Source organism: Salmo salar, chromosome ssa28 (assembly GCF_905237065.1).
Source record: "Salmo salar chromosome ssa28, Ssal_v3.1, whole genome shotgun sequence".
Classification (NCBI taxonomy): Eukaryota; Metazoa; Chordata; class Actinopteri; order Salmoniformes; family Salmonidae; genus Salmo; species Salmo salar.
The window spans coordinates 10,411,336-10,431,535 of record NC_059469.1 but is presented as its reverse complement, the minus strand read 5'-3'; the positions used below and the strand labels follow the sequence as shown (position 1 = coordinate 10,431,535).

Sequence of the window (20,200 nt, the reverse complement as noted above, 5' to 3'; positions counted from 1 at the left end):
CTCGGTGCAAAAAGACAACTAAAGCTTATTGCAAATTTTAAATGTTTTGTTACAAGCCGTGTTTCTTTAAAGCCTATGTAAAGTTAATTTGTTTCAATGTACCGGTAGGCACCTGCGGCTTATAGACATGTGCGGCTTATTTATGTTCAAAATAATATATATTTTTTAAATTGAGTGGGTGCGGCTTCATATTCAGGTGCGCTTAATAGTCCGGAAATTACGGTAGATGTATGTAAAAAGGTTATGGTTTACAACATTCTGGCAATGAGCGACTTGAAAGGACTACAGAGTAGGATTTTGCCATGTTGCGTTAAACAATTAAATATACTGTAACTGCTTACATACTGATACTGTACTTCCACCTAGTACATCAATAATTAAAATATGCTTGCGGATATATTGGGAAGGGTGTTGTTAGGCAAACCATGCCAATATATCCTCAAACACCGGCTTTAAGGGCATTATCACTTTTATACAACGGGTTACCAACATATTCAAATAATAATTGACATTTTTATTAAATGTTATTTTGATGAATTTATTCATACCATTTCATCCTTCCACAAGATATTTTCTGGAAACAAATCTAGGGTTGCTACCCAAACCGGTTGGTCGTTCGTTCTATTGGTTCGGTTGCCAGAGACATGACCCAGACATTCAGTCTTTTTGTTCTGTATCTATGGATGCGACCCAGTCGTTCGTTCTAAATGTTCCATTGCCATACTGGCTAGCAATGTTCTTATCCCTTGCTTGTTAGGTAGCTAGCCATCTACGACTAACTTACGGTCACGTCAAACAGTCCAGACAGAATAACAACAGTAGCTGGATTTAACCTCTTAGGAATCCTTTAACGCTCGAATCCCGTTACCGGGATAGATTTGACAACATCCGGTGAAATTGCAGAGTGACAAATTCAAACTACAGAAATATAAATATTTAACATTCATATAAATACAAGTGTAATACATCAAAATAAAGCTTAACTTCTTGTTAATCCAGCCGCTGTGTCAGATTTCAAAAAGGCTTTACGGCGAAAGCACACCATGCGATTATCTGAGGATAGCACCCCGCATACAGAAACAACCATTTTTCAACCAGGCTAATGCAACACGAAAGTCAGAAATAGCGATATAATAAATGCCTTACCTTTGAAGATCTTCATCTTTTTGCAATCCCAAATATCTGACACAATGAATGGTCGTTTTGTTCGATAAATTCCTTCTTCACATCCCCAAAATGTCCATTTATTTGGCGTGTTTAATTCAGAAATACACCGGTTCCAACTCGCCCAACATGACTACAAAGTATCTAATAAGTATCTAATAAATTTCTAACGACTTGACATCTAGTGGAAGCCATAGGAACTGCAATCTGGGCTCTAATAAATCAGGTTTCCGATAGAAAAGTATTGGAAAACAGAATGACCTCAAATGTTTTCCCTGGATGGATTGTGCTCGGGGTTTCGCCTGCCAAATCAGTTCTGTTATACTCACAGACATTATTTTAACAGTTTTAGAAACTTTAGAGTGTTTTCTACCATGCATATGCACATCCTAGCTTCTGGGCCTGAGTAACAGGCAGTTTACTTTGGGCACGCTTTTCATCCGGACGTGAAAATACTGCCCCCTATCCCGAAGACGTTTTAAGCTGTTTTCTAGTGACATTTATTTGGATACATCCATAACAGTGAGCTAATGAGGCACGATTTCGCCTGGAATAGAAAATGTGCTCTCTCATTAGGCCACTGTTGTTCAGAGGCGGTATCTAACAATACAGCTAACACAGTAACTTCAAACCGAAGCTGGAAAGACTGCAAACTAGCTGCACTTCGTTTCGTTTAACTTTTTTTCAATTGACATTTCTTTGTATATATGCATAAAAATGATGCCAGCTGATTCATGATTTCGACTGGCTGAGAAACACTGCATGCCTCACTCTCGTCCCGACCCCTACACATTCCTTACTATGGGACAGTTGGTGATCGAATTTGAATATTGAAACAATGTTGCAGAGACAGACATCAAGGTTTATACAAATCAGTACCGAGTCGATGTGCAGGGGTACGAGGTAATTGAGGTAGCTTTGTACTGCACATACAGGTAGGGGTAAAGTGAGTTGGCAACAGGATAGATAATAGACAGTGTGTGGCATCAGTATGTGTGTGTGGGCTTATGTAGTGTGTGTTTCCACGTGTTTGCTATTTATCAATCTTGTTTAGAAATGTTATGTGTTGGGGTAGATGGGTGGGTGGGCGAGCTCGGCAAAATCGGTTTCCTGTAATCCATGATCAGCTCCTTTGTTTTATTGACATTGAGGAAGAGGTTGTTGTCGTGGCACCACACTGCCAGGTCTCTGACCTCCCTATAGGCTGTCTCCTCGTCGTCAGTGATCAGGCCAACCACTGTCGTGTCTTCGAGTGTCATTCCTATTTCTGACGCAGATCGCACTGCAAGTCCTGCCTCTCCCATCTCCTCATTGGTTTATAGAAGCAGGTACCCATGTGCCATCTCATTGGTTATACCCACGTGGGTGATTGAAAGACGAACTGTTGCCGGTTGTCGTGGTAATACTATGAAAGGTTAGATGCCAATCACCATATAAGTTAAACGATGAAAAGCCTGGAAGGAGGAGAGATGACTAGAAACAATTGTGTGGATTAATTGCCGGAGTAGAGGACCTTGTGCATTTCAGGTAAAATAACTCCCTAATGTTTATATCCCAGGACAAATTAGCTAGCAACAGCAAGCTAGCTAAATAGGACAAATTAGCTAGTAAGTGCAAGCTAGCTAGCTAAATTGCCATACATGTTTAATGCTTTTCGACCTGTCCCCAAATTAATGGAATTGGTTCAGAGTTTGTTTTGATATTTTAACCTGCGTGTCGTGATCACGTTTGATGTGGGGGGACAAAATAAATTGACGCACGATGACGCACACGCGCAGCCGGTTTGGGTCCCGTGTTAGGTTGGAGTCATTAGAACTTGTTTTTTAACCACTCCACAAATTTCTTGTTAACAAACTATAGTTTTGGCAAGTTGGTTAGGACATCTACTTTGTGCATGACGCAAGTAATTTTTCCAACAATTGTTTACAGACAGATTATTTCACTGTATCACAATTCCAGTGGGTCAGACGTTTACATACACTAAATTGACTGCCTTTAAACAGCTTGGAAAATTCCAGAAAATGATGCCATGGCTTTAGAAGCTTCTGATAGGCAAAATGACATCATTCGAGTCAATTGGAGGTGCACCTGTGGATGTGTTTCAAGGCCTACCTTCAGACTCAGTGCCTCTTTGCTTGACATCATGGGAAAATCAAGAGAAATCAGCCAAGACCTTAGAAAATTAAATGTAGACCTCCACAAGTCTGGTTCATCCTTGGGAGCAATTTCCAAACGCCTGAAGGTGCCACGTTCATCTGTACAAACAATAGTACGCAAGTGTAAACACCATGGGACCACGCAGCCATCATACTGCTCAGGAAGGAGACGCGTTGTGTCTCCTAGAGATGAATGTACTTTGGTGCGAAATATGCAGATCAATCCCAGAACAACAGCAAAGGACCTTGTGAAGAAGCTGGAGGGAACGGGTACAAAAGTATCTATATCTGTCAGGATCGTCAAAAGGAGTGGACCAAAGCGCAGCGTGGTAAGTGTTCATCGTAGTATATTTATTTACCTCAGAACACTAAAAACAAAAGGAATAAACAATGAATACGACCGTCACGTCTTCATTGCTTAACAAGCCGTACAAAATTAAGATCCCACAACTACAGATGGGGAAAGGCTGCAAAAGTATGATTCCTAATCAGAGACAACGATAGACAGCTGCCTCTGATTAGGAACCACACTCGGCTCAAAACAAAGAAATGGACATCATAGAATGCCCACCCTGACCTAACCACATAGAGAAACAAACCCTCTCTCTCAGGTCAGGGTGTGACAATATCCACAGTAAAACGAGTCCTATATCAACATAACCTGAAAGGCCGCTCCGCAAGGAAGAAGCCACTGCTCCAAAATCTCCATAAAAAAGCCAGACTACGGTTTGCAACTGGACATGGGGACAAAAATCATACTTTTTGGAGAAATATCCTCTGATCTGATGAAACAAAAATAGAACTGTTTGGCCATAATGACCATTGTTATGTTTGGAGGAAAAAGGGGGACGCTTGCAAGCCGAAGAACACCATCCCAACCGTGAAGCACGGGGGTGGCAGCATCATGTTGTGGGGGTGCTTTGCTGCAGGAGGGACTGGTTCCATTCACGAACTAGATGGCATCATGAGGAGGGTATTTATGTGGTTATATTGAAGCAACATGGGTCTTCCAAATGGAAAATGACCCCAAGCAGACTTCCAAAGTTGTGGAAAAATGGCTTAAGGACAACAAAGTCAAGGTATTGGAGTGGCCATCACAAAGCCCTGACCTCAATCCTATAGCAACTTTGTGGGAAGAACTAAAATAGTGTGTGCGGGCAAAAAGGCCTACAAACCTGACCCAGTTACACCAGCTCTGTCAGGAGGAATGGGCCAAAATTCACTCAACTTATTGTGGGAAGCTTGTGGGAGGCTATCCAGCATGTTTGACCCAAGTTAAACAATTTAATGGCAATGCTACCAAATACTAATTGAGTGTATGTAAACTTCTGACCCACTGGGAATGTGATGAAAGAAATAAAAGCTGAAATAAATCATTCTCTCTACTATTGTTCTGACATTTCACATTCTTAAAATAAATTGGTGATCCTAACTGACCTAAGACATTTAATTTTTACTAGGATTAAATGTCAGGAATTGTGAAAAACGGACTTTAAATGTGTTTGGCTAAGGTGTATGTAAACTTCCGACTTCAACTGTACATGAGGTGACTAAGCACGCACCCCTGAGGGGCCCCCGTGTTGAGAGTCAGCGTGACCGATGTGTTGTTGCCTACCCTCCCCACCAGGACATGGCCCGCCAGGAATTCCAGGATTAAGTTGCAGAGGGAGGTGTTCAGTCCCAGGGACCTTAGCTTAGTGAACACTGAGCTGTACTCAATGAACAGCATTCTCACATAGGTGTTTCTTTTGTTCAAGTGGGAAAGGGCAGTGTGGAGTGCAATAGAGACTCTTTCATCTGTGGATCTTTTGGGGTGATATGCAAATTGGAGTGGGTCCAGCTTATCTGGGATGATGGTGTTGATGTGAGCCATGACTTTCAAAGCATTTTGTGGCTACAGATGTGAGTGCTACATGACGATAGTAATTTAACAGGATACCTTGGCTTTCTTGGGCACAGGGCTATGGTGGTCTGCTTGAAACAGGTAGGTATTACAGACTGGGTGTAGCAGGATTGGATCTTAGTCCTGTATTGACGCTTTACTTGTTTGATGGTTCGTCTGAGAGCGTAGCGGGATTCCTTATAAGCATTTTGGGTTATTGTCCCACTCCTTGAAGGCATCAGCTCTAGGGCCTAAAATGTATTTTTTGGCTAATAAGCCACTGGCAGGTAGATGAGAAAATTGACCAACCATTTTTTACCAGACCAAATTTCTGTTCGCCATAATTACAACCAGCAGACTCAAACTAATATTGAAAAACAACCGAGCTTGTGAACAAAACAGTGTAAATATCCAAGAAACAGAAGGACAAAGTCATAAAGTTATAGACTTTCAAGTATTTAGACCAACTTTTATGGCTGTGCGCAGGGCCTCCAAAAATGAATCTCTCAGCACTTCACTCAGTGCTCACAGCTCCCTTGCCAGGCAGTGTTGCTGTGCGAGGTGGGATATAGGATTTGTATTTCTTTGTGAGATTAGCTGCTATGAAACAAAACAGCAGAAATACTGCAGCATTTTTCTGCTACAAATCGCAACTCGCATGTGATCATACTTGACTTTTGACAATTTTTATTTGCGAATGTAATGCTCACACTGTATCCCTGGAAATTGACCACCCGCCAACATGGCTGGTGAAATAGACATTCTTACCCACCAATACCTAAATCTACCCGTATTTGGCAGGTGGCGGGTGTTAATTTTATGCCCTGGTCAACTCTAGCCTTTAGCTCAGTGAGGATGTTGTCTGTAATCCATGGCTTTTGATTGGAATATGTACGTATGGTCACTGTGGGGGACGACAATGCACTTATTAATGAAGCCAGTGACTGATGTGGTAGACTCCTCAATACTATCGGATGAATCCAGGAAAATATTCCAGTCTGTGCAAGCAAAACAGTCCTGTAGCTTAGCATCTACTTCATCGGACCACTTCTAAATTGAGCATATCATTGGTACTTCCTGTTTGGGTGGTTGCTTGTAAGCAGGAATCAGGAGGATAGAGTTCTGGTCAGATTTGCCAAATGGAGGATGAGGGAGAGCTTTGTATGTCTCTGTGTGTGGAGTAAAGGTGGTCTAGAGTTTTTTTCCCCTCTGGTTGCACAGGTGACATGCTGGTAAAAATGAAATAAAACGGATTTCAGTTTTCCTGCATTAAAATAACCGGCCACTAGGAGCTCTGTTTCTGGATGAGCATTTTCTAGTTGGCTTATGGCCCTATATAGTTTATTGATCGTGATCTTAGTGCCAGCATCGGTTTGTGCTGGTAAGTAGATGTCTATGGAAAATATAGATGAAAACTCTTTGTAAATGGTATGGTCTATACTGCTCTATGCCACTACGCAAATGTGATGATATGCATGCAATGCTTTATTAGAAAGGTTATTCTTTTTGGAAAAATGATGCATTCCGGTACCTCAGAGCTCCTCAGGTCAATCCCTCTTGCGCTCATTTTTTGTTCCGGCATCTCCAGATTTACAAATTAAGCACTGTGAAGACCCTTGTTTTATAGTAATACAATTGCTCAGAGGAAGAGATTTTGTTTACCAACTAACCTTTTTTTCTGAAAAGGTAACGTTAGCGGGCTTCTGGAAACTGCTTTCTTCTGGAAAATGTGAAGTCCAAGATGGACAAAGGGGGCATTGTTGGGGCTGTTTCTGGACCTAAGGAAGGCTTTTGATACTGTTAACCATGAGATTGTCATCACAAAATTGTCCAAGTTCAACTTTTCCCCCGATGCCTTGAGATGGATGAAATCATACCTTGAAGGCAGAACTCAGTGTGTCAGAGTGAGCAATGAGCTGTCGCCCACTCTTAGCTATGATGTGGGCATGCCCCAAGGGTCAATACTGAGGCCCCTCCTGTTCAGCCTGTACATTAATGATCTGCCTTCTGTCTGTACTGGGTCTGAAGTTGAAATATATGCAGATGATACAGTGATATATGTTTATGCAAAGAGCAAACAACAAGCTGCACAAGAACTCACTACTGTAATGGTCCAGGTTACAAAGTGGCTCAGTGACTGTCTGCATGTTTTTCACAAAGAGGGCAACAGATGCTACTGAGCCAGATGTCAATGTGTCAGGGGAGAAGCTCCAGGTGGTATCTGATTTTAAGTACCTTGGCATCATACTTGATTCCAACCTCTCTTTTAAAAAGCATGTGAAAAAGGTAATTCAAATAACCAAATTCAACCTAGCTAATTTCCGATTTATACGAAATTGTTTGACTACAGAGGTAGCAAAACTGTACTTCAAATCTATGATACTCCCCCACTTAACATACTGCTTGACTAGTTGGGTCCAAGCTTGCTGTACAACATTAAAACCTATTCAGTCTGCCTACAAACAGTGCTTGATAGGAAGCCCAATAGCCATCATCACTGTTACAACATCAGAAAGCATGAGCTCCTAAGTTGGGAAAATCTTGTGCAATACACCGATGCATGTCTTGTATTCAAGATCCTAAATGACCTGGCTCCCCCTCCACTCAGTATTTTTGTTAAACAGAAAACCCAAACATATGGCAGCAGATCCACAAGGTCTGCCATGAGAGGTGACTGTATAGTTCCCTTAAGGAAAAGCACCTTTAGTAAATCCGCTTTCTCTGTGAGAGCTTCCCATGTCTGGAATACACTGCCATCAGACACACATAACTGCACCACCTATCACACTTTCACAAAATGCATGAACACATGGCTAAAGGTCAATCAGATTTGTGAACATAATCCCTAACTGTGTATTGCCGCTTTCCATGTTGTCTGTTGTCTGTAGCTTGTGAGGTGTGGAAACACTTTGTTGCTTTTATGGATTTTGTCTTGTTGCTTTTTGTTCTATGTTGCTCTGTCTGTTATGCTACGTCTTGCTTGTCCTATGTTGCTCTGCGTGTGCTCACTGCTCAATGATTGTCTATATTGTAATTGTTTTTAATAACCTGCCCAGGGACTGCGGTTGAAAATTAGCCGGCTGGCTAAAACCGGCACTTTTACTGAAACGTTGATTAATGTGCACTGTCCCTGTAAAAAATAAAATAAATAAACTCAAACTAAACTCAAAATTATTGACAACCCCAAATATTCGTATAAATAAAGTAGTCAAAAATGTAGATGTGTTTTAGCAGTTTCTTTTGGTTGTGTTTTAGATTATTTTGTGCCCAATAGAAATACCTGGCTACCCAAACTCCTTGCTCTGGCCAAACGCTAAGCCACGGACATTAGTTTCTTCTCCGCAATGAGTCTGGTTCTGAGTACCTCCCCTACGATTTCTAGAATGGAAATACATTCTAGACCATCTGATTGGTCCCAGAAACCGATTGGTTGGGCCAGAGCCAGAACACACGTGGGTAAAGCGACATTTTGAAAAGATCATACCCCCAAGACATGCTAACCTCTCAACATTACCAATAACAGGAAAGGTTAGCATGTCTTGGGGGTATGATCATTGACCCTGTGGTGGTTAATTTCTTTACTAGAGACAAACTTATCGCACAAGTTAGAGTTATACTTAAACTAAATCTTTAATCACTTACAGTGGGGGGAAAAAGTATTTGATCCCCTGCTGATTTTGAATGTTTGCCCACTGACAAAGAAATGATCAGTCTATAATTTTAATGGTAGGTTTATTTTGACAGTGAGAGACAGAATAACAAAAAATCGAGAAAAACGCATGTCAAAAATGTTATAAATTGATTTGCATTTTAATGAGGGAAATAAGTATTTGACCCCCTCTCAATCAGAAAGATTTCTGGCTCCCACGTGTCTTTTATACAGGTAACGAGCTGAGATTAGGAGCACACTCTTAAAACCTGTTAGGGCTAGGGGGCAGTATTTGCACGGCTGGATAAAAAAATTTACCCGATTTAATCTGGTTACTAATCCTACCCAGTAACTAGAATATGCATATACTTATTATATATGGATAGAAAACAGCCTAAAGTTTCTAAAACTGTTTGAATGGTGTCTGTGAGTATAACAGAACTCATTTGGCAGGCAAAACCCTGAGACATTTTCTGACAGGAAGTGGATACCTGATGTGTTGTATTACCTTTAAACCTATGCCATTGAAAAACACAGGGGCTGAGGAATATTTTGGCACTTCCTATTGCTTCCACTAGATGTCAGCAGCCTTTACAAAGTGTTTTGAGTCTTCTGGAGGGAGATCTGACCGAACAAGAGCCATGGAACGATGATGGCCCATTAGACACCTGGCGCGAGTTCATGTTGGGTACCCTCGTTCCAATACGTTATAAAAGAGAATGCATTCGTCCACCTTGAATATTATTCATGTTCTGGTTAAAAAAGGCCCTAATGATTTATGCTATACAACGTTTGACATGTTTGAACGAACGTAAATATATTTTTTTCCCCTCGTTCATGAAGTGAAGTCCGGCGGGCTTAGATCATGTGCTAACAAGACAGAGATTTTTGGACATAAATGATGAGCTTTTTTGAACAAAACTACATTCGTTATGGACCTGTGATACCTGGAAGTGACATCTGATGAAGAGAATCAAAGGTAATGGATTATTTACATAGTATTTTCGATTTTAGATCTCCCCAACATGACGGCTAGTCTGTATCGCAACGCGTATTTTTCTGGGCGTAGTGCTCAGATTATTGCAAAGTGTGATTTCCCAGTAAGGTTATTTTTAAATCTGGCAAGTTGATTGCGTTCAAGAGATGTAAATCTATAATTCTTTAAATGACAATATAATATTTTACCAATGTTTTCTAATTTTAATTATTTAATTTGTGGTGCTGACTTGACTGCCGGTTATTGGAGGGAAACGATTTCCTCAACATCAATGCCATAGTAAAACGCTGTTTTTGGATATAAATATGAACTTGATAGAACTAAAAATGCATGCATTGTCTAACATAATGTCCTAGGAGTGTCATCTGATGGAGATTGTAAAAGGTTAGTGCATCATTTTAGCTGGTTTTATGGTTTTGGTGACCCTGTCTTTGAATTGACAAAACATTACACACAACTCTTGTAAATGTAATGTCCTAACATACTCTAAATTTATGCTTTCGCCGTAAAACCTTTTTGAAATCGTAAAACGTGGTTAGATTAAGGAGATGTTTATCTTTCAAAGGGTGTAAAATAGTTGTATGTTTGAAAAATTAGAATTTTGACATTTATTTGGATTCAAATTTGCCGCTCTTGAAATGCACCTGCTGTTGATGGAGTGCACCACGGGTGGGACGCTTGCGTCCCACCTAGCCCATAGAGGTTAAAGGGAGTGCTCCTAATCTCAGTTTGTTACCTGTATAAAAGACACCTGTCCACAGAAGCAATCAATCAATCAGATTTCAAACTCTCCGCCATGGCCAAGACCAAAGAGCTCTCCAAGGATGTCAGGGACAAGATTGTAGACCTACACAAGGCTGGAATGGGCTACAAGACCATCGCCAAGCAGCTTGGTGAGAAGGTGGCAACAGTTGGTGCGATTATTCGCAAATGGAAGAAACAAAAAAGAACTGTCAATCTCCCTCGGCCTGGGGCTCCATGCAAGATCTCACCTCGTGGAGTTGCAATGATCATGAGAACAGTGAGGAATCAGCCCAGAACTACACGGGAGGATCTTGTCAATGATCTCAAGGCAGCTGGGACCATAGTCACCAAGAAAACAATTGGTAACAAACTATGCCGTGAAGGACTGAAATCCTGCAGCGCCCGCAAGGTCCCCCTGCTCAAGAAAGCACATACACATGCCCATCTGAAGTTTGCCAATGAACATCTGAATGATTCAGAGGACAACTGTGTGAAAGTGTTGTGGTCAGATGAGACCAAAATGGAGCTCTTTGGCATCAACTCAACTCGCCGTGTTTGAGGGAGGAGGAATGCTGCCTATGACCCCAAGAACACCATTCCCACCGTCAAACATGGAGGTGGAAACATTATTCTTTGGGGGTGTTTTTCTGCTAAGGGGACAGGACAACTTCACCGCATCATTTGATGGGGCCATGTACCGTCAAATCTTGGGTGAGAACCTCCTTCCCTCAGCCAGGGCATTGAAAATGGGTCGGGATGGGTATTCCAGCATGACAATGACCCAAAACACACGGCCAAGGCAACAAAGGAGTGGCACAAGAAGAAGCACATTAAGGTCCTGGAGTGGCCTAGCCAGTCTCCAGACCTTAATCCCATAGAAAATCTGTGGAGGGAGCTGAAGGTTCGAGTTGCCAAACGTCAGCCTCGAAACCTTAATGACTTGGAGAAGATCTGCAAAGAGGAGTGGGACAAAATCCCTCATGAGATGTGTGCAAACCTGGTGGCCAACTACAAGAAACGTCTGACCTCTGTGATTGCCAACAAGGGTTTTGCCACCAAGTACTAAGTCATGTTTTGCAGAGGGGTCAAATACTTATTTCCCTCATTAAAATGCTAATCATTTTATAACATTTTTGATATGCGTTTTTCTGGATTTTTTTGTTATTCTGTCTCTCACTGTTCAAATAAACCTACCATTAAAATTATAGACTGATCATTTCTTTGTATGTGGGCAAACGCACAAAATCAGCAGGGGATCAAATACTTTTCCCCCCCACTGTATTAACAAGGGAGCAGGTCAATACAACGCACACATATAAAGTGAATCGATTGAGTGCTCTACGATAATGATGACTGGTCATAGCTGGTCGACAATTCACGCTCAGATGATTCGTTGAGAGCCCCGAGACAAAAGTACAAACGTCTTTTATAGCCAAGATACACCCCTTTCAACCTACATGACGAACAACAGATACATAGAATGGGTCACAAGGTTAAGATCTGGATGAAAGATACCTATAATACATAGCATACAGTATCTGCTGTGTCAACAGTTTTCATTGTATAGACCAGAGTCTGTCCCTCTGACTCCAAACTGGAACCATCTCTCCCTGGTACGGTATAGAACAGAAACATTAACTCATGCTCTGGAATGCTCTTTAGGTTTTATCACCCAAAAGACCTCATAAATCTCCTCTGTCAGTGTTATCTCCCAGAGGCCCATCCTCAGTAGAACACACACACACAATAGTTAATAGAATACTCTATTCTGTTCCATAACACAACCATTTGATGCAATAAAGGTAGTATAACATAGTCTTGCAGTTTTGCTCTCACAACCCTCTATAACGTTCTCATTTATCATTATTCACGATTCATTCAGGATTATCCGTAAATTTGTCACAAGCTTGATGTAGTCCTTACGTACTAAGAATATGGAACCAAGTACGACATTTCTGACTACTTTATTTATAAGAATCTTTAAGGCTGTCAATCATTAATCACCCCTATAAAAAAAATACTTAAAACAATCTATTTTTCTGAGCAATTGTATTAGTATAAAATAATATAATTTCCCCTTTTTTTTTGCTTACAATATACTGTAGCTTAGTATTAGATTTTTTACATTTTATACAGTCATTATTGTTCATATTCATCAATGGTGTCAATAATGTCGGAACCCACTGTATGTATAAGAGCATCTGGGTGTGTGGACCCTACACTGTTACTACAAAGTTCAGAGGTAACTGATATCAAACCCACACAGGAGCTGGAGCCGGAGGAGGCTCCACAATCTTTCAGGGTGAAGGAAGAGGGGCTGGTCCAGGCTAATGGAACCTCTGCCCAGGCAGCAGGAGAGGAGTTACAGCTGGCTAGAGAGGCACGAGAGGAGGAGATGGAGGAGGATGAAATTGTCTCACCTTGCTCCCTATCAGAGGTTTTCAAATTCTAAAGTAGGTTTGGAAGTTCTGAAAATGTGGCTTTTTGAGTAGTTGTACCCATTTTGAAATTGGCTGTACAATACTGAGATTAATAAAGGTGCGCTGTCATTGATACTAAACATTTTGTCAAAAATCATTGACTACGGAATGAGTTTTCCTTTTCTCTGCACCACAATGCAATGGCGTGCATGTTGATATTTTCGTCCAATTATATCGACCTTTCTCTTGTCCTGTCCAGTTCCCAGTCCAGACCTGAGCTTCCAGCCAGATGAGCACCTGGAAGTGTATGTGTCAACGTCAGAGAACCCCCACCACTTCTGGATCCAGATTCTGGGGCTGGACAAACTTACTGCCGAGATGAGCCGCTTCTACAGCAAAGGAACCCGGCAGGTCAGTCATACCTTGCTTGTGTTCTATAGACACCAAACAGACAAATGCTTTCCGTTGTGTGCCCTAATGAACATGACTTTCTAGATTCCATCTACAATGAACCACTGAAATAGAATGGTGTCTAGAGCTGACACTATTATTTTATTCTCCATTACAGAGAAACACAATATGTTTCTATAGTGTTGAACTCTAGTGTTGAGCCCTATGTGTGATGTCTCCAGGAGCAGCCAGTGGAAATCTTCATGGTGGGGGACATTGTGGCTGCTCTGTACCGGGACTGTAGCACCTGGAACAGGGCTAGGGTCCTGGGGGAGATGTGCTCTGGTTTGGTGGACCTCGACTATGTCGACTTTGGAGACAGTATAGAACAACACAGGGACAATCTACGAAGTATGAGGTGAGAGGTCAGGGTTATGAGGTTAGGGCTCTGAAATAAATAATTTTGTTTCCAAGAAAGAGCTGGACAATACATTCCAGCACTCCTCGTTGTATTGCAAACGTAATAAATCATAGATGAAAGCTGTTACTCTAATAGCTGTTAGCTATTTGGCTAATGGTTTGTATTTTCTTCTCTCATGCCCCTTTTAGGAGTGACTTCCTCAGCCTACCATTCCAGGTCATCGAGTGCAGCTTAGCTGGAGTCAACCCAGCAGGCAGGTGTGGAGAGAAGAAGTCCTGGATGACTTTGACCGCCTGACATAGTGGAGACCCCTGCTGGCCAAACTGTGCAGCTACACCCACTCTGGCCCAGTGTACTGTACAGCCCTACGACAACACAGAGGGCAAGATCAGTACTAAACTGGACTGGGGTGGAAAATGGCACTATATCTCTCGCCTATCTCTTACTGTCTCTCATTCACTCACTCACGCTCTCTCTCTGTCCTTCTCTGTCACGGTCTTACAGGCACAGTCTCTCTCCCTGTGTATGTTATCGCTGTCTCTCTCCCTGGAAGATGCCTTGTCATTTGTCTCTTACCATGATCTCCCCCTTTGTGTGTGACTGGTTTCTCATTCTCTCTCTGTCAGACTGTGGATCTAGGAGAGGAGCTGGTGAGTCTTGGCCATGCTCTGCCTAGCCAGGATAATTGGAACGGTAGGGGCGACAGGTACTACCCCGGATCACCACAGAGGATGTTGGTAAGAGCACAAGGCAGAGGAGAGGGACAATAAATTAGAGCGATTTAGAGATACAAATGTAAAGTATGTAACTATATCAGGGTTTCCGTTAGCTGGTAATAGACGGCTTTTGGATGATATATTTTGTTTGTTGAAAAACCAATAAATAAAATTGGGTTTGTGCAGATTTATAGAATATTATGACGTTCAAAATGAGACTGATATGAGGTAATAATAATTAATGGATGATTAATACGATAATGATATGTTCTGATATTGTTGAGTTTATTTTGGGAAACGGTAACTCATTAAACAAACTTTTTCTGTGGTGCCCCAAGATTGCTAATGAGTTAATTGTTACATGATTAATTTAACCATCGTATTAATTAAACATAGTTAAGTTGATTTGATAAAATAATCATCATCACATTAATGATATTCACATTATATACAAAATAAGTTACAAATAATGCGAAAAAAACATACACAATAGCACAATTGGTTAAGGGATCGTAAAACGACAGCCATCTCCTTCGGCGCCAAAATCAGACCATATCCGTGGAGGCAATTATTTTATATAAACTTTCTTTCATTTTCCAGTAGCCAAAGGCACAAACCTAGTCATATTAGCAACTCATGCTAGTTGTTGCATCTTAGATCTCCCCTCTTTCAAATTTTCAAAAGGATATTTTCATCTTGGTCACATGATATTCGTCACATGAAACCGCTCACATGTGCGGTGCGCTTTTGACAGTGGTATTTTCCTGCTAATTGAATTATTGTGCACATTGCTGCCCTTATAATGTCATGAAATAATAAACTGAACAAGAACATAAACACAACATGCAACAATTTCAAATATTTTTATGAGTTACAGTTCATATAAGGAAATCAGTCAGTTGAAATACATTCATTAGCCCCTTTTCTATGGATTTCATATGAATACAGATATGCTTCTGTTGGCCACAGATACCTTAGCGTGACCCTGGACAACACCCTGTCGTTCTCCGAAAACATCAAGGCGGTGACCCGATCCTGCGCACAATCCACTGGCTTCCAGTTGAAGCTCGCATCTGCTACAAGACCAAGTTGCTTGCCTACGGAGCTGTGAGGGGAACGGCACCTCCGTACCTTCAGGCTCTGATCAGTCCCTACACCCAAAGAAGGGCACTGCGTTCATCCACCTCTGGCCTGCTCGCCTCCCTACCTCTGCGGAAGCACAGTTCCCTCTCAGCCCAGTCAAAACTGTTCGCTGCTCTGGCACCCCAATGGTGGAACAAGCTCCCTCATGACGCCAGGACAGCGGAGTCAATCACCACCTTCCGGAGACACCTGAAACCCCACCTCTTTAAGGAATACCTGGGATAGGATTAAGTAATCCTTCTAACCCCCCCACCCTCCCCCCCCCAAAAAGATATAGATGTACTATTGTAAAGTGGTTGTTCCACTGGATATCATAAGGTGAATGCACCAATTTCTAAGTCGCTCTGGATAAGAGCGTCTGCTAAATGACGTAAATGTAAATGTAAATGTAATACCTTAAATAAAGGTAGGGGCATGGATCAGAAAACCAGTCAGTATCTGGTGTGACCACCATTTGCCTCATGCAGCGCGACACATCTCCTTCGCATAGAGTTGATCAGGCTGTTGATTGCGGCCTGTGGAATGTTGTCCGACTCCTCTTCAATGGCTGTGCGAAGTTGCTGGATATTGGCGGGAACTGGAACACGCTGTCGTACACGTCGATCCAGAACATCCCGAACATGCTCAGTGGGTGACATGTCTGGTGAGATTGCAGGCCAATAACTGGGATATTTTCAGCTTCCAGGAATTGTGTACAGATCCTTGCGACATGGGGTCGTGCATTATCATGCTGAAACATGAGGTGATGTTGGCGGATGAATGGCACGACAATGGGCCTCAGGATCTCATCACGGTATCTCTGTGCATTCAAATTGCCATCGAAAAAATGCAATTGTGTTCGTTGTCCGTAGTTCATTGCTACCCATACCATAACCCCACCGCCCCCATGGGACACTCTGTTCACAACGTTGACATCAGCATACCGCTCACCCACACGATGAAGCCGTACACGTTATCTGCCATCTGCCCGGTACAGTTGAACCTGGGATTCATCTGTGAAGAGCACACTTCTCCAGTGTGCCAGTGGCCATCGAAGGTGGGAATTTTCCCACTGAAGTAGGTTACGACGCGGGAACTGCACTCAGGTCAAGACCCTGGTGAGGACGACGAGCACGCAGATGAGCTTCCCTGAGACGGTTTATGATAGTTTGTACAGAACTTCTTAGATTGTGCAAACCCACAGTTTCATCAGCTGTCCAGGTGGCTGGTCTCAGACGATCCCGCAGGTGAAGATGCCTGCAGTCAGCATGCCAATTGCACACTCCCTCAACTTGAGAGTGCAAGTTATTGTAACCTCTTCAAAGTGCGCATCAGAATTCGGTAAGAAGGACTGCACATCGTTGCATCCTCAACTTGCATGTTCTGTTAAGATTAATTACCATAAACTAAATGTGATTTCTGTCATTCTGAGCACCATGGGTGGATGCCCTAATCAGGTTACACACACAATACATGTGGGTCCGGTAAATTTTTCAAATGTCTGATAAATTAAAATGCTTCTGGTCAAATGTCCGGCGCCACGTTTTCCTAACAGAAACCCTGAACTATATATGACTTTACTGTGTCTGTATTTCGTTAGGATGATGTGACGGAAGCCTGTCCTGCATCAGCTTATCAGGTGGGTTTACACTGAGAAGGGTTACATTCAGTAGCTAAGAAATTGACTAAATGTTTTGAAATAGAGGAATGGATTATGTTCTACCTGAATGTGTGAAATCACTTACTTTCATTTTCTGTTTCAATACATTTTCCACATTTATGAATTACATTATATTACATTATTACCATATACTACCCACCACTGCGACCTGTACGCTCTCGTTGGCTGGCCTTCGCTTCATAATCGTCGCCAAACACATTGGCTCCAGGTCATCTACAAGACCCTGCTAGGTAAAGTCCCCCCTTATCTCCGCTCACTGGTCACCATAGCAGCACCCACCTGTAGCACGCGCTCCGGCAGGTATATCTCTCTGGTCACCCCTAAAGCCAACTCCTCCTTTGGTCGTCTCTCCTTCCAGTTCTCTGCTGCCAATGACTGGAACGAACTACAAAAATCTCTGAAACTGGAAACACTTATCTCCCTCACTAGCTTTAAGCACCAGCTATCAGAGCAGCTCCCAGATCACTGCACCTGTACATAGCCCATCTATAATTTAGCCCAAACTACTACCTCTTCCCCTACTGTATTTATTTATTTTATTTATTTTGCTCCTTTGCACCATGTTATTTATATTTTAACTTTGAACTTTCTTCAAACTACAAATCTACCATTCCAGTGTTTTACTTGCTATACTTTATTTACTTTGCCACCATGGCTTTTTTTGCCTTTACCTCCCTTATCTCACATCATCTGCTCACATTGTATATAGTCTTATTTTTTTCTACTGCATCATTGATTGTATGTTGTTTTACTCCATGTGTAACTCTGTGTTTTTGTATGTTGTCGAACTGCTTTGCTTTATCTTGGCCAGGTCGCAATTGTAAATGAGAACTTGTTCTCAACTTGCCTACCTGGTTAAATAAAGGTGAAATTAAAAAATTCAAAAATATTAAACACAGTTGTCCACAGGTGTTTTCTCTCCTTTCAGTATGAACAACTCCTTTTGGCGGCACATGTCTTGATTAAAGTACAGGCCCTCATAATGGAGAGTGGGTGTCAGAACTGGCCACAACATCATCTCTGTTCCCATTGTCTTCAGGTTCTTTGAGGTTTCTGGAGCTGCAGCGGGCTGATGTTGAAGACAGCCCCTCCTCTCCCCAGACCACCAGGTCCCAGCCCAGCGCTTTCACACGCTCAACCGAACCACCAACCTCTACAGCTTCTCGGTGCCCCAGCTGCCGCTCACACACACTTACTTTAATGTATTATTATTTTATTTTATGGAATATTAAAACATACAATCTACTTGCAGTGAAGCCGCTCAACATCTACATCACATTCACTCATCTAACAGACTCCCGTCCAGAGCGACCCACAGAAGCAACCAGGGTCAACACCCTGCTCAAGGGCACGTCGACAGATCTCCCACAAGATTAAAAACGGGGACCCGAACCAGTGACCTATCAGCCACTGGCCCAAGCTCCCAACCGCCAGGCCACCAGCCCTCCAAAATGTAATCATTCCATTCCCCACCCCACCCCCAAGACCGCCCGTCCCCACAAGCCCCTGTCACCCAATGCACTAACAACCAAAAAAATTAAAAAGACAAAGGCAAAGAAAAACAAAAGACATCAAGGACAACAAAAATCATAACAGCAAGGCCAACTGAATATGTTTGAGTGCATGTATGGCACTATTACCTGTGTGTGTGTCCATGTATGTGCACATGTGTGCATTTGAATGGGTGTGTGTGTGTATATGCATGTGTACAAACACATGCACGGCAGCAGCCTCAGGCAAACCGGCATTAGCTGTAAAAACGCTGCCCCTCAGTTTCATTCAAATATACTTTTTGTTATGTTTTATTTTGACTTTGTTGAATTTTTTTAATACTTTTATCTTTGACTGTTATTCTATCCCTGCCCAGCAACTCCACTCCCTCTTGTCTCTAATTCCACATTCCAACCCTCAGCCCCTCCCATCTATCTCTGCTGGCCACCCTCTTCGGATTTTTATGCACCATATATCTTTCAACTATGCTGTGATGTTTAACATACAATTTCAATCTATGTAATTGAATAGAATCCACAGATTGCAAGTTGAAGATACATACTTTTACTAAGAATATTAGTATATTCTTAATTGACTGACCCGGTCTCTCCAGATCTCCCAACAGTACTATTTCTAGGGTCAATTTTAGATCAATGTTCTGCATTTTTAGCCATTCCTGAACCTGAGACCAGAAACAGGCTACCTGAGTGCAATACCAAAATAAATGGTCTATTGATTCTGCATCCTCACAACATTATCTGCAGAGCTTCGATGATTGAATGCCCCAAATATTCAAAATTTAGTTGGTGGCAAGAATTGTATATAATCATTTCTGCTGATAATTTTATATATCAACTCATACACCCTGTAACATGGAATTGGTGCGTCAAAAATCTCTTCCCTACTATTTTGCAATCTGTATGGCACAGCTGTCAACATCCTGGTCCTCAAATGAAACTGGTATACTTTCCGATTTATGAATATTTTTATTCCTCCACCCTTTTTGATCCTTTATATTGGGCAGACAGACCAGTTCCCTACTGTACCTCCTCCCGCTGCCACCTGCCTCCTCTATTTTTGGGATAATGCTGTAATCAATTGGTTGTAATCTTGGATTGAGCAGACCTTCCCATACAATTCTGCTAACTCCATGAAAGACAACTCTACCATTCCAATTTACAATATCATTTAAAAACAAAATACTCTTTTCAAACATCTTTACCATAAATACAGGTATTTTATTAACCAGGTTTTATCAATAGGTGCCCTTCTTTGCGAGTTATTGGAAAACCTCCCTGGTCTTTGTGGTTGAATCTGTGTCTGAAAGATAATTGTATTTTGTGGGGTACAGAGATGAGGTAGTCGTT

The 20,200-nt window shown here is 41.9% G+C and overlaps 1 protein-coding gene across 2 annotated transcripts; it reads left to right on the top strand.

The window, feature by feature from the left end:
• Nucleotides 1–12,288: 12,288 nt before the first annotated feature.
• LOC106589232 (tudor and KH domain-containing protein) lies at nucleotides 12,289–15,487 on the top strand. Of its 2 annotated transcripts, XM_014178955.2 has the most exons (4): nucleotides 12,289–13,045; nucleotides 13,272–13,423; nucleotides 13,645–13,820; nucleotides 14,012–15,487. In XM_014178955.2, the coding sequence occupies exons 2-4, from the start codon at nucleotides 13,391–13,393 to the stop codon at nucleotides 14,118–14,120; spliced, it is 318 nt and encodes a 105-aa protein (XP_014034430.1). In that variant the 5' UTR covers nucleotides 12,289–13,045; nucleotides 13,272–13,390; the 3' UTR covers nucleotides 14,121–15,487. The 2 variants fall into 2 exon arrangements, with proteins under 2 accessions (XP_014034430.1, XP_045565960.1); XM_045710004.1 differs by having other exon boundaries at nucleotides 12,289–13,423.
• The last annotated feature ends 4,713 nt before the right edge of the window (nucleotides 15,488–20,200 follow it).

What these genes read in the sequence shown, in the direction of transcription:
- LOC106589232 (XM_014178955.2), top strand. Translation starts at nt 13,391, where the DNA reads ATGAGCCGCTTCTACAGCAAAGGAACCCGGCAG. An exon ending in ACAGCAAAGGAACCCGGCAG is followed by an intron (nt 13,424 to 13,644) that starts GTCAGTCATACC and finishes TGATGTCTCCAG; the next exon opens with GAGCAGCCAGTGGAAATCTT. An exon ending in GACAATCTACGAAGTATGAG is followed by an intron (nt 13,821 to 14,011) that starts GTGAGAGGTCAG and finishes TGCCCCTTTTAG; the next exon opens with GAGTGACTTCCTCAGCCTAC.